This window comes from Calonectris borealis, chromosome Z (genome assembly GCF_964195595.1).
Source record: "Calonectris borealis chromosome Z, bCalBor7.hap1.2, whole genome shotgun sequence".
In the NCBI taxonomy this organism is placed as follows: Eukaryota; Metazoa; Chordata; class Aves; order Procellariiformes; family Procellariidae; genus Calonectris; species Calonectris borealis.
In genome coordinates this window covers 75,573,719-75,590,204 of record NC_134352.1, presented here as the reverse complement: position 1 = coordinate 75,590,204, position 16,486 = coordinate 75,573,719, and the positions used below count along the sequence as shown (strand labels likewise).

The 16,486-nt window shown below is 56.6% G+C and overlaps 1 protein-coding gene across 1 annotated transcript; it reads left to right on the top strand.

Annotated features, from left to right (window-relative positions):
• The first annotated feature begins 8 nt into the window (after positions 1–8).
• GBA2 (glucosylceramidase beta 2) lies at positions 9–16,209 on the top strand. The gene is made up of 17 exons (XM_075137814.1): positions 9–196; positions 4,221–4,312; positions 4,530–4,645; positions 4,759–4,977; positions 6,281–6,520; positions 6,900–7,002; positions 8,342–8,495; positions 8,779–8,904; positions 9,007–9,191; positions 9,539–9,643; positions 10,307–10,414; positions 10,787–10,938; positions 11,089–11,195; positions 11,350–11,492; positions 11,807–11,922; positions 14,983–15,174; positions 15,260–16,209. The coding sequence occupies exons 1-17, from the start codon at positions 9–11 to the stop codon at positions 15,485–15,487; spliced, it is 2,574 nt and encodes an 857-aa protein (XP_074993915.1). The 3' UTR covers positions 15,488–16,209.
• The last annotated feature ends 277 nt before the right edge of the window (positions 16,210–16,486 follow it).

The window sequence follows — 16,486 nt, the reverse complement described above, 5'->3', positions numbered from 1 at the left end:
GGGCGGCGATGGCGGCGGCGGCGGCGGCGGCGGGGCCGCTGGTGCGGCGGTACGAGGGGGCGGCGCGGGGCCGCGGCGTGGCGGCGGCCGGCTGGCGCGTCTGCCTGGCGCACCGCTTCGAGGAGCCGCGGAAGCCCTACGGCGCCGCCGACGTGCCGCTCCGCGACGTCCTGCGGCACATCGGCCTCGCCTTGCGGTACGGGGGGCATGGGGGGAAACGGGCACCGGTGACACCCCGGGAGGCGGGGGCAGGGGGTGGGAGCGCCGCGCTCGAGCCCCTCGGTGCTGTGAGCGGCTCGTGCCGGGGAGGCACCGGCCATGCCCCGGTGCACGGAGGGCAGAGTACGGCGGATCACGGAAGGCCCCGGGCTGGAGGGAGCTGCTCTCCTGCCGCCCCGAGCTGCCGGCACCCACCCGCCTGCCTGGCGCCAGCACCGGGAGCACTGGTGTAGACTGGCCGAAGCTGGCTTAGGGGCAGCACCCAACGGTCGGGCTCCCCAAAAGCGAGCAGGAGCTGAGAGGGCTTGGGGCATCGTTTCTGGGGGTGCGTGTGGGGGAGACCCCCATCTCCCACCCCCGAGGCTTGCTGCTGGTGCCCATCACTGCCACATCTTCCCTGGCCAGCGTCAGGTGCTCAGCCTCTTGCATAAGGCACTTCTCAGCCGATGAAGATTAAACTCCAGGTTAAATGGGAGGATTTTTGAAATGCCGTGCGCTATAGCAGGTTTGGCAATAGCGGCTTTTCCTGACTTTGCGTTAGGGTGAGCTGGAAGTAACCAGGAAAAACGCCTGTGGGAAACAGCAGTGTTATTTTAACCTTTAAAACGGTTGCCCAGGTGCTGGTGGTGTTTGTGTACCCATCAGGCTGAACGTTGAAACCCATGACAGCGTGATTTATTTCCTTGTGCTTGCTTTATATCTCCTGCCTCCATTTTCTGAGCCTTTTCCTGCTTAATGTCTTTGGAGGTTGCTGCTTGCAAAGCTGGTTCCTGCAAAGCCTGATGAAGGGGCAGATAGTGGACCGCTTCGGGGTGCACGGCATGCCGGTCTGACCTGAGACATCCCTGGCACGAGCCTGCGCATCAGGGAAGGGAGAGTGTGGATTGTGTACGGGAGATAAAGGCTGCTGGAAAAGCCGCCGTGGCAGGTTGAGGATGAGCTGAGCGTGTGGGAAAGCGTGAAGTTCTGGTGGGGTGAGCGGGGAGGAGAGATGATCGCCTCTGTGCCAGCTTGGGGAGGCCGCTCCTGGCCTGTTCTCAGTAGGGTCTCAGAATGGAAGTGGCTTGCATCAGTCCTAGGAAAAGGTTTTAAGGGCTTTTCAGCAAGAAACTAATAGTCAAACCACTGCGTCTTCGTCCTATACAAATTTAGGAAGCAATTTGGTTGTCATATCAAAATACTTGTGCAGGGCAAAGCTTCGTTGCAAGGAGACTCCAGCTTAGAGAGCAGAGGAGAGGAAGGGCCAGAGTGACAAGAAATACCTGCTTGGGTTTGAATTAAAACCTGAGGGCAGCAGTGTTGGCTGGCGAAGGGCAGCTAATGCAGGGATGTAAAGATGTGTGGGAGGCTGCATGCTCCTGGCGTTGGTGGGCACCCACACGTCTGCCCAGCGGAGGCAGCCAGCTGATGGAAAGCCAGGTGCTGGTGGGGCAAGAGGAGCCTGGAGCTTGGTCCCATGGCACAGCGCATGGATCTGAACCTCTGGATCCCTGCAGGTTGGCGTGCCCTCTCCCAAATGACCCGTGATGAGCAGCAGCGGCTCCCTTAGGGGCACCTGTGCCAGGAGTGCTCGTAAATTCTGGCATGGCTTGGTGCATCGATTGCAAAGTCACCTGGTGCAGGTGCTCGTACCTCTTGAGGTAGCTGGGAGTGCCTTGGGGTTGCTGCACGTCTTCGGCTGAGGAAGTCTAGGACCTGCAGAGGAGCCATTGCATCCTGGGTTGACGTGGTGTCGTGTTGAGTTAAACCCCTGGCTGGTGGGTGACCTCTCCTGCAGCACCAGTCCCTGCTGCCGGTGGCACGGCCAGGGGTGTTGCCAGCCCTGGGGTGGCATTTTTGTTAATCGGTACTCTTCAGGGTAACTGCTCCGTGGGAGCACAGCTGCAAATATGGCTGTGGTGGGTGCTGGGCCTGGTGGGGCAGGAGAAAAGGTGCAGGCAGGGCAGGCAGATTTCTGCGGAGGTGGCAGACATGCCCTGGGAGGGGGTCACGGCACGGATCCGGAACGGCTGGGTGATGTCCAGACAGGTTTTAATTGTGCTGCCAACTTTAAAGGAAAGAAATGCCCTCCGGCCTTGGCAGGGCTTTCGGTGCTGCAGAACATGAAGACTTTCTCCTGGTTATTCTGCAGCCCTGGGAGAGCTGTTAATAGCCAGCAATTGGGCATTGACCACCACCTCCTCTTGGCCTGCACCATGTGGGGAAAAGCTGGCAGGGGAAGAGTTTGCTACTGAGATGGCAAACCAGCTTGGGCAGTGGCCAGCTGTAAATCCCAAACCTCTCCCGCTTCTGGAAGAACTGCTTTTTTAAATCCCTCTATCACCTCCTTTCAAAGGAGCTGGGATGCACCGTCAGGCTGCGCTGCAGCCACTCTGCCTGGGCACCTTATTCCCCGTCACCAGAAACCTGCTGGGAAAGCAGCTAGGTTGGTTCCCTGATGCTGGGTTAAAAAAAAAAAAAAAAAATCATTTCCTTGAGAGAGAGAGCACGCTGCCAAAACCTCGCCTTGGTGGCGTGAAGCCGGGGCTGTCTCAGCTGGGAGAAGAGCAGTTGCAGCAGATGTAGCTCGAAGATAGCGGCAGGCCCTGATTCAAGGCGGTCGTGCAGGACAGGCTGGTTTTTGTGGTGCCCTGGACCTCTGCAGGCAAAATGCCCTTAAACAGTCAAACATGAAGGTGAGTACGTAGGAATGGAGAGCAGGCTGCTCTCAGAGGTCCTGTGAGACTGCAACCTGGAAAATGTCACCCTGAGAGGCATTTGGGGATCTGAGATTTTGATGAATAAAGATGAATGTACAGTGACCATGCAGCTGAAAAGGCAAGTGTGAGGTTTTTTTTGCTGGGGAGGAGTGTGTAGGAGCAAGGGGTGTCGTGGAAGAGCCTCTCCCCCTTGCTGCCCCCATGCTGTGAAGTTGGGGGTCCATGTCCCAGGGGATTAGTGCTCACCCATTGCCCATCGCCTGGGCTCTGCACCCCACGAGCCATTGGAGCAGGACAGGCTGTGTGCTCCCAGCTGGGGTGGCTTTATCCTCTTGGCAGTACGGCACCAGTGCCTGCGGGTAGCTCAAGGACGTTGCCCACCATGGGGGCTCCTGTGCCCCCACCACCCACCTGGCACCCACGTCCATGGAGCTGCCGGTTGGGTCTTGGTGTCTCTTTGCTGGGGGAAGTTCAGCAGCTTCTTCTGGTCTGGTAGCTGGTTTCCGTATGTAATTGTCTCCATATGGAAGATTTAACTTGGGGCAGTTCATTAGCAAAAGCCAGTCCTTTATGAGTGCTGACTTGGAGCCCAGCCCTGCTCCTCTTGCCCAGAGTGGTGCCGGCACACCCAGGTACAGGTGTGCCCCTATTTGGGTGTCTCTTGATTCCCAGGCCTTTGGGTGAGAAATTATCTGATGGGCAGTGCCTGGCTGCAGCTGGCCTGCGAGCGGAGGTGAGTCCCCAGGATCCTGCCAGCTGCAGACAGCAAGCATTGCCTCCTCCCGGGCAAGGCTGCCCCATGCCATCTGCCTCTGGAGAAGTGGCACTGGGATGTGGCAGGGCTGTGTGTGACGTGGAGGGGAAGAGCAAGGCTCGCGTCCTTGGAGCAGCTTATGGCTTCCCTGGGCTTGTGCCTCTGCTCTCAGACCTTCCTTAGCAGGACATGCCCTACCGGGCATGGACGTGGTGGTGGCGGTGGTCCTTGTGTGTATTCCCACTTCTCTGTGGGCATCTGGGAAAGCCTCCTGCCTCTGCACGAGCTGGGAGCCCTGCTCTCGGGTGTTGGAGCACTCGGTTTTTGTCCTGTGCCCTTGGAGTCAGCCCTGAGCTGCCTGCGCTCTGCCCGCTGACCGATAGGCACTGCAGGGGCTGCCACCCCACGCGTCCTCGGACACAGGTTCCCGTTTTACATCTCTACAAGAGGAGCAGCTGCAATGTGTGCTGGTCACATCCTGCCCAGTGACACCAAAGGGACAGTGATGCCTGCTGCTATCTTCTTTCATACTTCTCCCTCCCTTGCAGATACTTCAGGTGGTGGTACAAGAAGACCCGCATAGAGAAGAAATCTGCCTTCATTGACCTCTTGTGTGCTGTTCCTCTGCAGCAGATCTACGGTCAGCCTCCAGTTTGGGCACTGATGTGGTGCAGTGCCCAATGTGCTGGGTGGGCAGGGATTCACATGGGGCCAAGGTGCTAGAGGTGGGGAGTGGGTCAAGGAGTTTCTGGAGTGCGGGCAGTGCCGAGAGGCCCCAGGAACTGCACGGAGGGGTCCTTGGGCTGGACCCCGCCATGGGGAGGAACGGGGGTGCTAATTTCAAGTGTCTTTGCCAGGGTGCCCACTGGGCGGCATCGGGGGAGGCACCATCACCCGTGGCTGGCGGGGCGAGTTCTGCCGCTGGCAGCTGAACCCTGGCATTTATCACTACGAAACGGTCATCGCTGACCAGGTAGGTGCAGCGAGGTCTGCGAGGGGTGCAAGCAGCACTGCAGCAGCCTGGGCGGCTGCGGCCTCTGCTCTTGGACTCATCTCATCCCCTCCATGTGCTCCTCTCCTCCCCAGTTCACGGTGTGCCTGCGTTGCAAGGGGCAGACAGTTTACCAGCAGGTCCTGTCCGTGGAGAGACCTAGCACTCTGCAGGGCTGGAACTGGGGCTACTGTGGCCACTATGCCTTCTACCATGCCCTGTACCCCCGTGCCTGGATGGTCTACGAGCTCCCAGGGCAAAACGTAGTGCTCACTTGCCGCCAGGTCTCTCCCGTCATCCCCCATGACTACAAGGTAAGGAGGCGATGGCCCCATGCTCGTTGCAGCCTGTCCCATGGGAGCGCCGGGCGCTGCAGCAGCACAGCTCCTATGGAGCAGGTTGGCAGGGGTTTGGCAGAGCTGCCTGCCTGGCGGGAGGGGGAAAGGATTGGCACAGCTGGGAGATGCTCCCAGGACAGGTCCTTGGCTGGCTGAGCTCAGTGCCTCCCATTTGGGTGGCAGAGGCTTGGAGCTGGTGAGTTTTTGACCTCTGAGCGTTGCCCCTGCGTCCAGGGATGCTGCAGTAGAGGAGTTCCTTGTCCCTCCTGCCCAGCTCAGCATTGCCTGAAGACAAGCAGGCTTGCTGCCTCGTTAATGTTCTTTTCCAACCTGGCCTCTTCTGTCCTAAGACCCTGTCCCTAGTGCCAGGTGTGTAGCAGCGGGACCCTGGAAGGCTTTGCCCCTCCTGCGGCAGTTGGTGCTGGAAGGGTTATCCCTTTTTCCTTGTGCTTAGCTCTGGCAGCTGCTCCTTTCCCCTTTGGCCTGTGCTTTGACTCTTTGTACTGCTTGTTCCCTGCCTTTGGTTTTGTCCTGTGACCATCCCAGCTCCCGTCCACCCGGAATGGCAGGTCCAAAGCTGTGGCCTTACTGCCCGGAGGATCCAGTGGTAGCGTTTTGGGTGGTAGCATTTTGGGAAACCCTCAGCCTGTACTTGTGGGGTGGTTTGTCAGCTGGGTGTTCCTAAGACTGTTTTCGCTGGCTTTTGCCTGCCATCCCCAAGGGAAGACCTGCTTATTAGCTGGGCTTTCCCAGCCAGGCTTTCCCAACATTTCCCCATGTCTCCACTCAGCCATGCTCCCAAGCAGGAGGAACCCCCGCAGCAATGCGGAAGCTTGGGACGGCAGCAAGGGATGCCTCGCCGCTCCTGCGTGCTGCTGCTGCTCGCTCCCAGCCCCAGGCAAGGGTGGCAGGCTGTGCTGCCAACACGCCTGACCTTCCTCTTACCCCAGCGAAGCACGTGAGCCTGTATCAACCTGTTGAGCAGATGGGTGGTGAGACACCGGTCTGAACCTTAAACGCTGCTTTCCGTCTGTGTATTGCCTGGTGTGGGTTTTCCTAGCCTAGGGCATGTTATCTGAATTTTGTATTGCCTGCCCCCGAATTCCTCTTCTGATGCTGCTGTTCCCCAGCTTGGCAGTGGACTCCTAGACAGAGTTGTTCCTGGTGCTCTTGCTCCCGCTGCATCCCTTCATGGTCTCCCCAGCAGCGGGAAAAGTGATGCTCTGACGGCTAGCCATGGAGCACCAGCCCTATACACAGCGTTGTCTGTCTCTGCCAGGACTCCAGCCTGCCAGTGGGAGTGTTCATCTGGGAGGTGGAGAATGGGAGGGACGAAGACGTGGACGTCTCCATCATGTTCAGCCTGCAGAATGGCACAGGAACGAAGGACGACAGGAGCGGAGGGCACTGGAACGAACCCTTTGCCTTCGAGAAGGAGGGCGAGCGGGTTGCTGGCGTCCTGCTGCACCACTGCACACGCGTGAACCCCTTCACCCTCGCCATCTCTGCCCGGGAGAAGGTAAAGGGCTGGCACCAGTGGTGTGGCTCCTGCTGGTGGGGTCGTACAGCCCTGCTGAATGTGGGGGGGCTGCTTCCAGGCAGCTGGTAAAGGCGTGTGATGGGTTGGGGTTGGCACTGGTCCTCAGCGCTTGCCTGACTGCTGGAGCAGGAGTGGGGACATGACTTCCCCAAGGGCACCCTCTTTGCGGGGAGTGCCAGGAGAGAAGCTGTGGGTGAAGCTTGCAGGACAGCAGGTGAGTAGGTCTGGAGTTAGCATTGCTGGGCAGCATGAGGGGAGTGAGTGTGGGGTCCCAGAGTTGTTGGGGTGGGGGGGGTGGGGCTGGCTGCATGTGCCCCTCAAAAGTACCAGCCACTGATGATGCTCTTCCCTTCCGCAGGCTGGCACAGGAGTCACCCACCTCACGGCATTCAATCCCGCGGGATCGGGTAGAGAGGTGTGGCAGGACCTCCTGCAGGATGGCAGGCTGGATTCCCCCGCCGGTGAGTTCCTCTGTCCTCCGTGGGACAGGTGCAGGGGGAGCAGGGGTAATGGGTGGCCACGCTGGTCGCAGGGCACAGGGTACCCAGGCAAGCATGGGTTTCCCTTCCTCTTGCCACCTTGGTGCCATCGCAAAAAGGTCTCGGTGATGCTGTGGCTTGTTCCCAGCTTTAGGCTGTATCTGAATTTCCCATTGCTTGTCACTGTCCTTGTTGTGGTTCTCCAAAAGCTGTTGGCACCACTTTGGGGCTGTTCTCGGCTATATTAATTGCACATGCCAGTATCTTGTTAGTCTGTGTAGGGTTGTACACTGAGTTGAGATTTCTGCTGAATAGCCAGGGTGATGCCCAGCCACCTTCCCCGGGTTCCCATTGCCAGATCTGTGAGCTGGGCCCCGTCAGATTTGTTCTAGCGGGCATTTAGCAGTCCTTGGTGTTTGGTGCTGCCATCACGTGCTGTCCTCTTGTTACTACATCGGTTCCCTGAAGGGTCTCTGGTATTGCTGTGATACTTCTGCATCGTCCTCAGTTGTCTGCTTGCTCCATTGGCCAAAGCCTTGGAGCAGGGTGGTGTCTCCCAGCCCTTGCTGCTAACCTCTTATTGTGATAAAAGGTGACCATTTGCCTAATATCTCTGTCACCTTTTAAACAAGGATAATGCTGACAAACTAGTGACGCTGACACTGGGCCTTTGCAAGATTTCTAGAAGCTTAAATTACGTAAATAAAGTGTTTACATAAATATTTCCGGAAAACTAAGTTTCCTGCCCAGATGCACTCGGAGCTCTCCAGGCTATTGGGATGTGGTTTTCCTTCGTGCGTGCCAGGCATTATCATACTCAGGATCTGTTTCTGTTAAAATTGTTGCTTTAATGAGTTTACCTGGTACACATGTCAGAACCAGCATATAATTATCCAGCCACCTCAGGGCTTTTCTTAAATACGGGAACAGTTCAAGCACCCCGCAAAAAGCTGGAAACGATGACTGTCACTAGAAAGTCAAGTGTGTCCAAGTGCAGCGCAGTTACGAAGTCATGCGGTGCTCTGTCCCTTCCACTCATGCCTGGTGGCTTTTCCTGCCTGATTTGTTCATCTGCTTTGACTTTTTTTTTTTAACCCCTCCGCCCATGGCAGGTATTTTTTTCCTGCTTGCAAAAAGCAGTTACTCATGTGCACTAATGTCATCCCTTAAAATCCTGGGGATGTACCCTCCAGATTGCAAGGGGGCTGGGGCATGCCCCAATAGTCTCACCCTCCTCAGGGTGTGTGGGAGCATCAGTCACCCCCCACAGGGCTTCCTTGGTCACTTGTGAATTTTTTTTTTTTTTTCTTTTTCCTGGCAGGTAAAAGCAGCCCAACGGAGAAGGGGGAGGTGACGGCAGCAGCCGTGTGTGCCAGCTGCAGGGTGCCTGCCCAGGGTCACAGGACGCTGGAGCTGGCCCTGGCCTGGGACATGCCCCGTGTTCACTTTGGCTCCAAGGAGAAGCTGCACCTCAGGTGGGTGGGTTGTCTCCCGTGGGGCTTGGCTCATGTCCCCCAAGCCCACTTCTCCCTGCCTCCGGGCTTGAGTGCCGCCTGGGGAGCCTTCTGCCGCCTACTCCCTGTGGCCGTGGCCCTGCCAGCTCATGGAGGGGACCCTCTCCCCAGCGCCTGCTCCTCAACACCCCTGCACTAGCAGTTGCGTTATTCCAGTGTTCATTGTAGTCCAGCCCCTCTCCTGTGGCCGGGTGGGCTTCCCAGCCTGAGCCCGCAGCGTACTCACCAAACCCCCGCTCGGCAGGCGGTACACCCGGTTTTTTGGCAGCGGAGGCGATGCTGCTCCTGCTCTGTCGCATCACGCCTTGACGCACTATGAGGAGTGGGAGAGGAAGATCGAAGCGTGGCAGAAGCCCATCCTGGAGAACAGGTAGGGTTGACAGGAGCACCTTCCCAGTGGCCTCCTGGGGCTGGTCAGAGCAGGAGCATCACCACCTCGGTCGCTATGGTTGACTTTCCATCTTGCCTGCAGCCAGCTGCCTTCCTGGTACAAGTCAGCCCTCTTCAATGAGCTGTACTTCGTGACGGACGGGGGGACCATCTGGCTGGAGCTGCCCCCGGACTGCTGTGCCGAGGACCTGCAGGGACCAGCGGGTGCTGGCCTCTCCCGCTTCCTCCCTGTCCTGCGGGAGTACGGAAGGTTTGCTTATTTGGAAGGTAACTTGTAGGGACGTGATGGATGGTCCCAACTCAACCCTTCCCCGTTGCTGTCACTAGGTGTTTTTAACCTGCTGTGGGGATGTTTTTCACACCCTGATGGGTAGGGAGCGGTGCTGTTCCCAGCAAAATCCCTTGCAGGACCAAGCCCTGTAGGATATGGCATGAGGTCTTCTCCAGACCCCTGGGTGCTATATGTAGAGAATGAATCCCACTTCTAACGGGAGCCCCTGCCTGTGCCGGAAAAGAGCCCACCCTCCTGGGCCATGTGGGAGGGGGGACCAGCCCCTCCTTTCCCCTCCCTGTGGTGGGTCTCACATCCCTCACCATCTCCCCGATCCTTCCAGGCCAGGAATACCGGATGTACAACACCTACGATGTCCACTTCTACGCCTCCTTTGCTCTTGTCATGCTGTGGCCCAAGCTGCAGATCAGCCTGCAGTATGACATTGGTGAGTGACCCAGGAGACCCTGGCTTGACGCCTGCTGATGTCTTCACCTAGGGAAGAGACGGAGGATTCGGGACAGCATCTGCCACAGAAGTCTGTGCCTTGGAGCCAGCATCCCCCTCCAGTTCCTCTGCTGGACCCAGGACTTGCAAACCCCCAAAGTTGCTGCCTCTCGGCATCTCTCTCCCCAGCACTGGGATGCCTTCTTGCCGCACTGGGGGTGCGCAGCTGGCTCTGCCTGCCTCGGCGGAGTCCCTGGTCTTACCAGCTCTCTCCGTCGCCCTTGCAGAGGAGAAGCATGGAGCCGTTCACAGACCCTGATGCTTTGGGTGGGCTTGGAGGCTTGGTGGCCCAACCAGTGGTGGAGCACAGCCCTTTGCTGGGCTGTGGGAGGGCTGAGCCCACTGGGGTTCACTCCTAGCCCTGGGTGCTGCCACCACCTTGCCTAAGGAGTTGGTGACAGTTGCATGTGCCCTGCTGAGGGGAGACTGGGAGCAGCCTTGTGTGTCCCCTCAGCCCTCTGCAGAGGGGCTGTGATCCTGCAGCCGGAGCCCCAAAGGGCAGCCTGGTGTGCTGGTGCCGGTGGCCCTACCTTGCCTTTGCTTGGAGCTTGCTGCTGCAGTGCCTGCTGCCTTTCTAATGTCTCTTGCTCTGTGTCCTCTCCAGCCGTCACAGTGGTGAGCGAGGATGTCCAGTCCCGGCAGTACTTGATGTGTGGTCAGACAGCCCAGGTGAAGCTGAAGAATGTGGTGCCGCACGACATTGGGGACCCAGGTGAGGGGTCTGATTGGGCCTGCTAGGGGGGGCAGAAGGGTTGCAGGGCTGCTCACACAACTTTCTCAGGATAGTTAACTCCCAAGCTGTGGGAAAGAGGTATGGTGCATGGAATACACTGTTTGTTTTCTGGGAATGGAAAGCTTGGATGGTCTGGGGTGGTGATGAAGACCATGCTGCATGGAGCTTATACACGGGAGACAGAGGGAAGCTGAGCAGTAGCGGGAAGGCTGCTCTCACTAGAAGTGGCACAGGGTGCAAGATGTTATTCTAGTGCTGTTTGGTCACAGCACCCTTGGGACCTTGCTTCGGGGTAGGAGAGGTGACATTCGTTGCTTGCTGCCCTGCTCCATCTGCTCTGTCCTTGCTTAGGTGACGAGCCGTGGCAGCGCGTCAATGCCTACCTGATGCACGACACGGCTGACTGGAAGGACCTCAACCTGAAGTTCGTCCTGCAGGTGTATCGCGACTACTACCTGACACACGACTCCCTGTACTTGCGGGACATGTGGCCAGTCTGCCAGGTACTGGGAGGAGATCAGACCATGGGGCATCCCCACGCACGCTTCCCTTGGGAGCCGTGTGACATCCCAAGAGGATGGATGCTCCCAAGCAGAGTGTGAGGGGTAGCCAGGAAGCAGGGACTGCGTGACCACCTCCTGCCTCTCCCGCAGGCTGTGATGGAGTCAGAGCTGAAGTTTGATACGGATAACGATGGGCTCATCGAAAATGGTGGCTTTGCTGACCAGACATACGACGCATGGGTGGTAAATGGAGCCAGGTGAGCAAGAGAGGCAAGTAGGGGTTGGAGATGGGGAGTGTGGGGTGGGGAGGTAGGTCAGAGCTGGGACTGTGGTCCCCATCTCTTGTGGGAGCTCTGTGCAACCCATGGGGTCTCCCAAATTGCCGACACTGCTCTCCTTTTGCTCCGGCAGTGCGTACTGCGGCGGGCTGTGGCTGGCAGCCGTCTGCATGATGTGCAAGATGGCAGAGGTGCTCGGGGATGCTGAAATCCAGCAGAAATACACGGACATCCTGAGCAAGGGCAAGGAAGCATTTGAGAGGATGCTCTGGAACGGTGGGTGCTTGCCCGTGGGGAACCACGCTCGGCTGGCCATGTGTCTCTTGGGAGGGGGACGGCTCCTCCTTGGGTCACAGACCCTTGCAGGGGATGGGCGAAGCAGGGGAGATGCCATCCCTCCAAGTGGAGGAGAAGGAGCAGGTACCAGGGAGGGAACAGAAAAGGTATGGTGGTTTGGGAAAGGAAAGAGAGGAGAGCCTTCTGGAAAAAGCTGCCATGCTCCTGCTTCACGGGGTGGAGTGTAAGGACAGCACATACGAGCCAGAGTCCTAAACTATGGATTTGAAACTGTTTCCTGCCTTTTTTCCCAGGAAAATACTACAACTATGATAGCAGTGGGAGCGACACCTCCAGCAGCATTATGTCAGACCAGTGTGCTGGGCAGTGGTTTCTCGGGGCTTGTGGTCTGGACCAGGGGGAATTTGAGGTAAGAGAAGAGGCAGCCTGGTGCAGAGTGGGGTGGGATGGGACCTGCGCCTGCAGGAGGGCAGCAGGGCTGGCATGTGGCGTGGGTTAAGTGTTAGGGGCTGCTCTGGGGACTCCAGCCCACTCCCCTGCAGCAGTGCATGCTCTGGTGGAGGCTACTGGGCAACCCATCTTAAACCAAAATCTGCTCATGGAGAGGCCCGTGCAGCAGGGGTGCGAAACTATGGTCAGCTCTGGCACGCTTGGAGAAGGTCCCCCTGGAGTTTGCTCTCAGCAAGGCACTATTTGTTTAAAAACGGGAGAAAAAAGCATATGAAACTTTCCACATGTTACTTCCTGCCCAGTTGAAAGTCCTGAATGAATATCCGAGGGAACTAAAGCTTATTTGGGGCCCTAAAGTCTGTTGCTTTTCGGTTGCAAGAGAAGAATTGGCTGAAGACTCCTCGTGTCTGATGGGATGGTAAGAGCAGCCGCTGGTGCTGCAATAGCTGGAACAGAGCTGGGAAGTGGAGAGCCATTGTATTTTTGATTATTTATGACACGTAGACAGTTGTCAGACCAAAGCTCTCTGTGGTGGTGATGTGTCCATCACGGCAAACGCTTTGGGTGACTGAAGGAAGGAATAACTCTTGGCTGTGTGAGGGTGATGGACCATTTCACTCTCGGTTGGTACCAGAGGGGAGCCTCAAGTGAGCTGGGAGCAGCTTGTGCTGAATGCTGTGGGATTTAATGAGAAATGGGAGCTTGGTTGTGCCCTCCTGCATTTAACCCAGTGTGGGTCCCTACAGCGTGGGGACGGGGGCTGTGCCCAGGGCTCCAGGCAGGATCTGGCCCAGACCTCATGCGGTAATACCCAAACATCCCTTTTGGGGGAAACAGTAAACCTGGTGCAGTCCAAAAAGGTCACTTGCCTTTCCATAGCCTCGGACTTTTGTTGCTGAGGGTGGCACTCTTCTCTGCTGGCTGATGAGCTTTGAGTTCACTGGAGATGGGACTGGTGAACTTCTCTTCTGTTACTACGACCATCGAGGTTTTTTTCCACGTATTTTAATCCCTTGCCTGGCTGGCAGCGCTCCTGTTTGTAACCTCATTAACGCAATCCTGCTGTGTGCACAGGTCAGTAGTGAAATACAAAGTAGGAAAAGCCTGTGACCCCAGTCCTGAAGAAACTGTGCCCCAAAACCTTCTGCCAGAGACGGCTGCTTTACACCACCCTTCTGCTGACTCCTGCTCCCTAACAGCGCTTGGGCTTCTTTCCAGAGCCACACCGGGAAAAATGACTCTGTCAGATGCTTGGCTTTAGTGTAGATTAAAGGGATCTGCTGCCTTTCCTTTGAGTCTACCAAAGCTGTCTGGTTGGGCTGCCCAGTCTACCTTGGCAAGCTCCTGTCTGGTGTCATCATACCTCCTGTTTCCCCTGGCTCTGGTGGCACCAGACTAGCAAGAAAGATCTGGCATGTCCCCCCCTGGGCTGTGCTGATGAGCCGGGAGCTGCCTGGCTCTTCCCTTTCTTGCAAGTAGATGTCACGGTTGCTCCATGACAACGCTCCTGATCTTTGTCACCCTGCAAAGTTCTTGTTATGGCTTTCTCACCATTTGGTAGGTGTGGGATGGAGACAAGCCAGCCCTTCCCTTGCAACATCACTGAGCCTTGAGCTTTGCTTTTCTCACCGAGGCAGTGACTTCTGCTGCACTGACACTTCCAAGTTTTATTGCCAGTAATGAAAGCAGTGCAAAAGCTTTCTTTGCTTTCAGCTGTGCACAGAGGCTTTTCGTCTTAATGCAGTCCTTGCTGTGTTGCTGCTCCACTGCTTTTTGTTTGGCTGGCAGGTGTTTTCATGCTCCGGTGGGGTTGTTTGGGGTTTTTTTTGGTTTGTGGACTTTCTTTTTTTTTTTCTTTTTTGGCAAGAGCTTACTCAGTGTGATACTTAGTCTGTTCTCATAACTGTTTTGAGCTCTTGGCCTTAGTTTGTTGAACAATGTTTTTTTGCCTTATCAGAGGGGAAAGGTTTTTACTTCCTCCTGATAATCTCCTGAAATGGCTGTTTATCCAGCAAGCACTATTGACCTTCTGTGAGTCTTTAACTTTCACTGGGGATAAAAGTTTCAGTCTCTCCTACCAGATGCAGAAAACCATCAGGCGTCTCATGCATCTCAGTCTGACCCCTTCATCCCCAGGTTGCCCCTTCTCTCACCTCAACCCCCCCCTGTGGTCCAGGCCACAAACTCTTATATCACCACCCGATTACGAAATTGGAAGGATTAAAGTCCTTTTGAAATCACTCAAAACTAAGCCCTGTTCATGTTTTTTCCCCTGAACTGGAGCTGAATCTTTTTTTTTTTTTTTTCCCCCTCCAAGATTCCCGGCATTACCCAAACAAACCTACTGGTATCCACAACATTCGCTTTGCAGCTGCAGGATGCATTCTGATGTCATCAGACTGGCTTTGCCATGATCTTTCCCTTTGGCAGGAAGATACCTCCAGCCTCACTGATCCCAGACCATCCTTTGGCCACCTCTGGCCAGTGTCCCATCTCTTGTAGGCATTGCAGTGCCTTTTGTAGCTGGGGCCGATGGGCTGGGAGAACAGCACAGCGGTTTTACCAGGAGAAAGTCTGGTAAAATAACCTCAAATAGTTGTTAGCCTGAGAAATGAGCAGTGGTGAATATAAACCAAGATGGGGATGGTGTGGTTGGCCAGGTCTCCAAAGCAGACTCCCAAGAGATGTGGGGGGGTTTGGCCAGTGACTGAAGATGAGAGGGTGTTTATGGAGACGCAGTACTTGGATGAGCTATCAATGTCCCTAGGAGAGAGGTGGAATGAAGTCCAGCATCTCCTCTGTTGAGCAAGTGCCTCTTTTTTTTTTTTTTTTTCCTTCTTTCCTTGTCTTCGGGGGAAAGAGGCTTTATCACTTCCTCCTGTTAGTTTCCTGAGGTGGTTATTACCCAGCGAGCAGTGTTGATCTTTTTCTAATGGAAAACTTAACCCTGCTCCCTGGAGACCCAGCCTGAGGGGTCTGGATGAGCACTGAGCCCAAAGCCCTTTCTCTCTCTATGCAGGTCTTCCCCAAGAGTCATGTTGTCAGTGCACTCAAGACCATCTTTGAGAAGAACGTCATGAGTTTTGCTGGTGGCACCATGGGAGCAGTGAATGGCATGAGACCTGATGGGGTGCCTGACACATCCAGCGTGCAGTCCAATGAGGTGTGGGTCGGTGTGGTCTACGCCTTGGCTGCCACCATGATCCAGGAGGTGAGTGGTGATGCTGTACTCCTCAGCACATATCATTTCCTTCCACTCCATGGATGGGCTGATGGTTGTCTTCCCTCTGCTGCAGGGGCTCGTGGAGGAAGGCTTTCATACGGCGGAGGGCTGCTACCGGACAGTTTGGGAACAGCTGGGCATGGCTTTCCAGACACCGGAGGCCTATCGGGAGAAGAAAGTCTACCGCTCGCTGGCTTACATGCGGCCCCTTAGCATCTGGAGCATGCAGCTGGCCCTGGAGCGCAGAGCTGGCCGGGCACCCACACCCACGCAGCTCCCTCAGGTCCCCATCCACCCTTGAGCCTGGTGGCACTGAGCAGGGCAGCGGGTGCACCAGGGGGCTGGTGGGGTCTCAGCTTGGCGGGCAGGGACCCTTCCCTCTCCTCTTCGATAATACTCACATTGCTGTTTTCCTTCCCTACCTCCACTACATGCCCTTCACCTCAGGGGGCTTCCAGCCACCGATGCTGAGCACGAGGGGGGACCAGAGGTGCGGGTGATGTCTCCTCAGAGAGGAGAGGGGTGGGATAAGGAGGCGCTGCTGGAGCCTGTGCCTCCCCTTCCCCATCGCTCAGGACTCTGACAGCCTGCAGGACCCCCAGCCATCCTCCACTGGAGCTGGTACCTTGCCCAGGAGCACAGGAGACCTCTCTCCTGCAGTCAGCAGGCTGGGTAAGGTGGGAGCTGGCCTGCAGGGCAAAAAAAAAAAGAAATGTGTGGATATATGTGTGTGTGAGGACATTGGACTGGTGCACGCAGGCACGTGGATGCTGTAGTTGTCCCTCCGTTGTGTGACACTGCAAATACAGACTGGCTCTGCCCAAGGCACCAGCCCCAGGAGAGCCTGTGGCAAATACAATCCCCAGGGGAGCCCCGGCCCCCCAGCCGGTGACAATCGGAGCCCGGGCAGCAGGTCCTGGTCTGGTACCTTGGCACCCCTCCCTGCTGGCGCTGGGGGCAGGCAGCTGAGCACGTTTTAGAGGATGAATCATTTTAAGTTCTTAATAAATTTGTCTGGCTGTCTCTCCTTCTTCTTGCATGTCTTCTCTGCCATGGGGGCAAGCTGGAAGAGGGAGCCCCTCTTGCTCTCCCTCTTCTTCCTCGGCTGGGGATGCAGGGGGGGCAAGCCCTAATTGCAGGCTGCCCTGTGTGGGGTTTTGCTAACGGGAGCAAAATGTGGGGAGCACATCTAGGGGAGGTGTGGTGACAGGGGAGACTTGCCCCTTGCTCTCTCCTCTCCTGCCTGGAAGGCAAGGAGCCTAGCATTCTTCCTGAAAATGCTTCTATGGGGAGCAGGGTG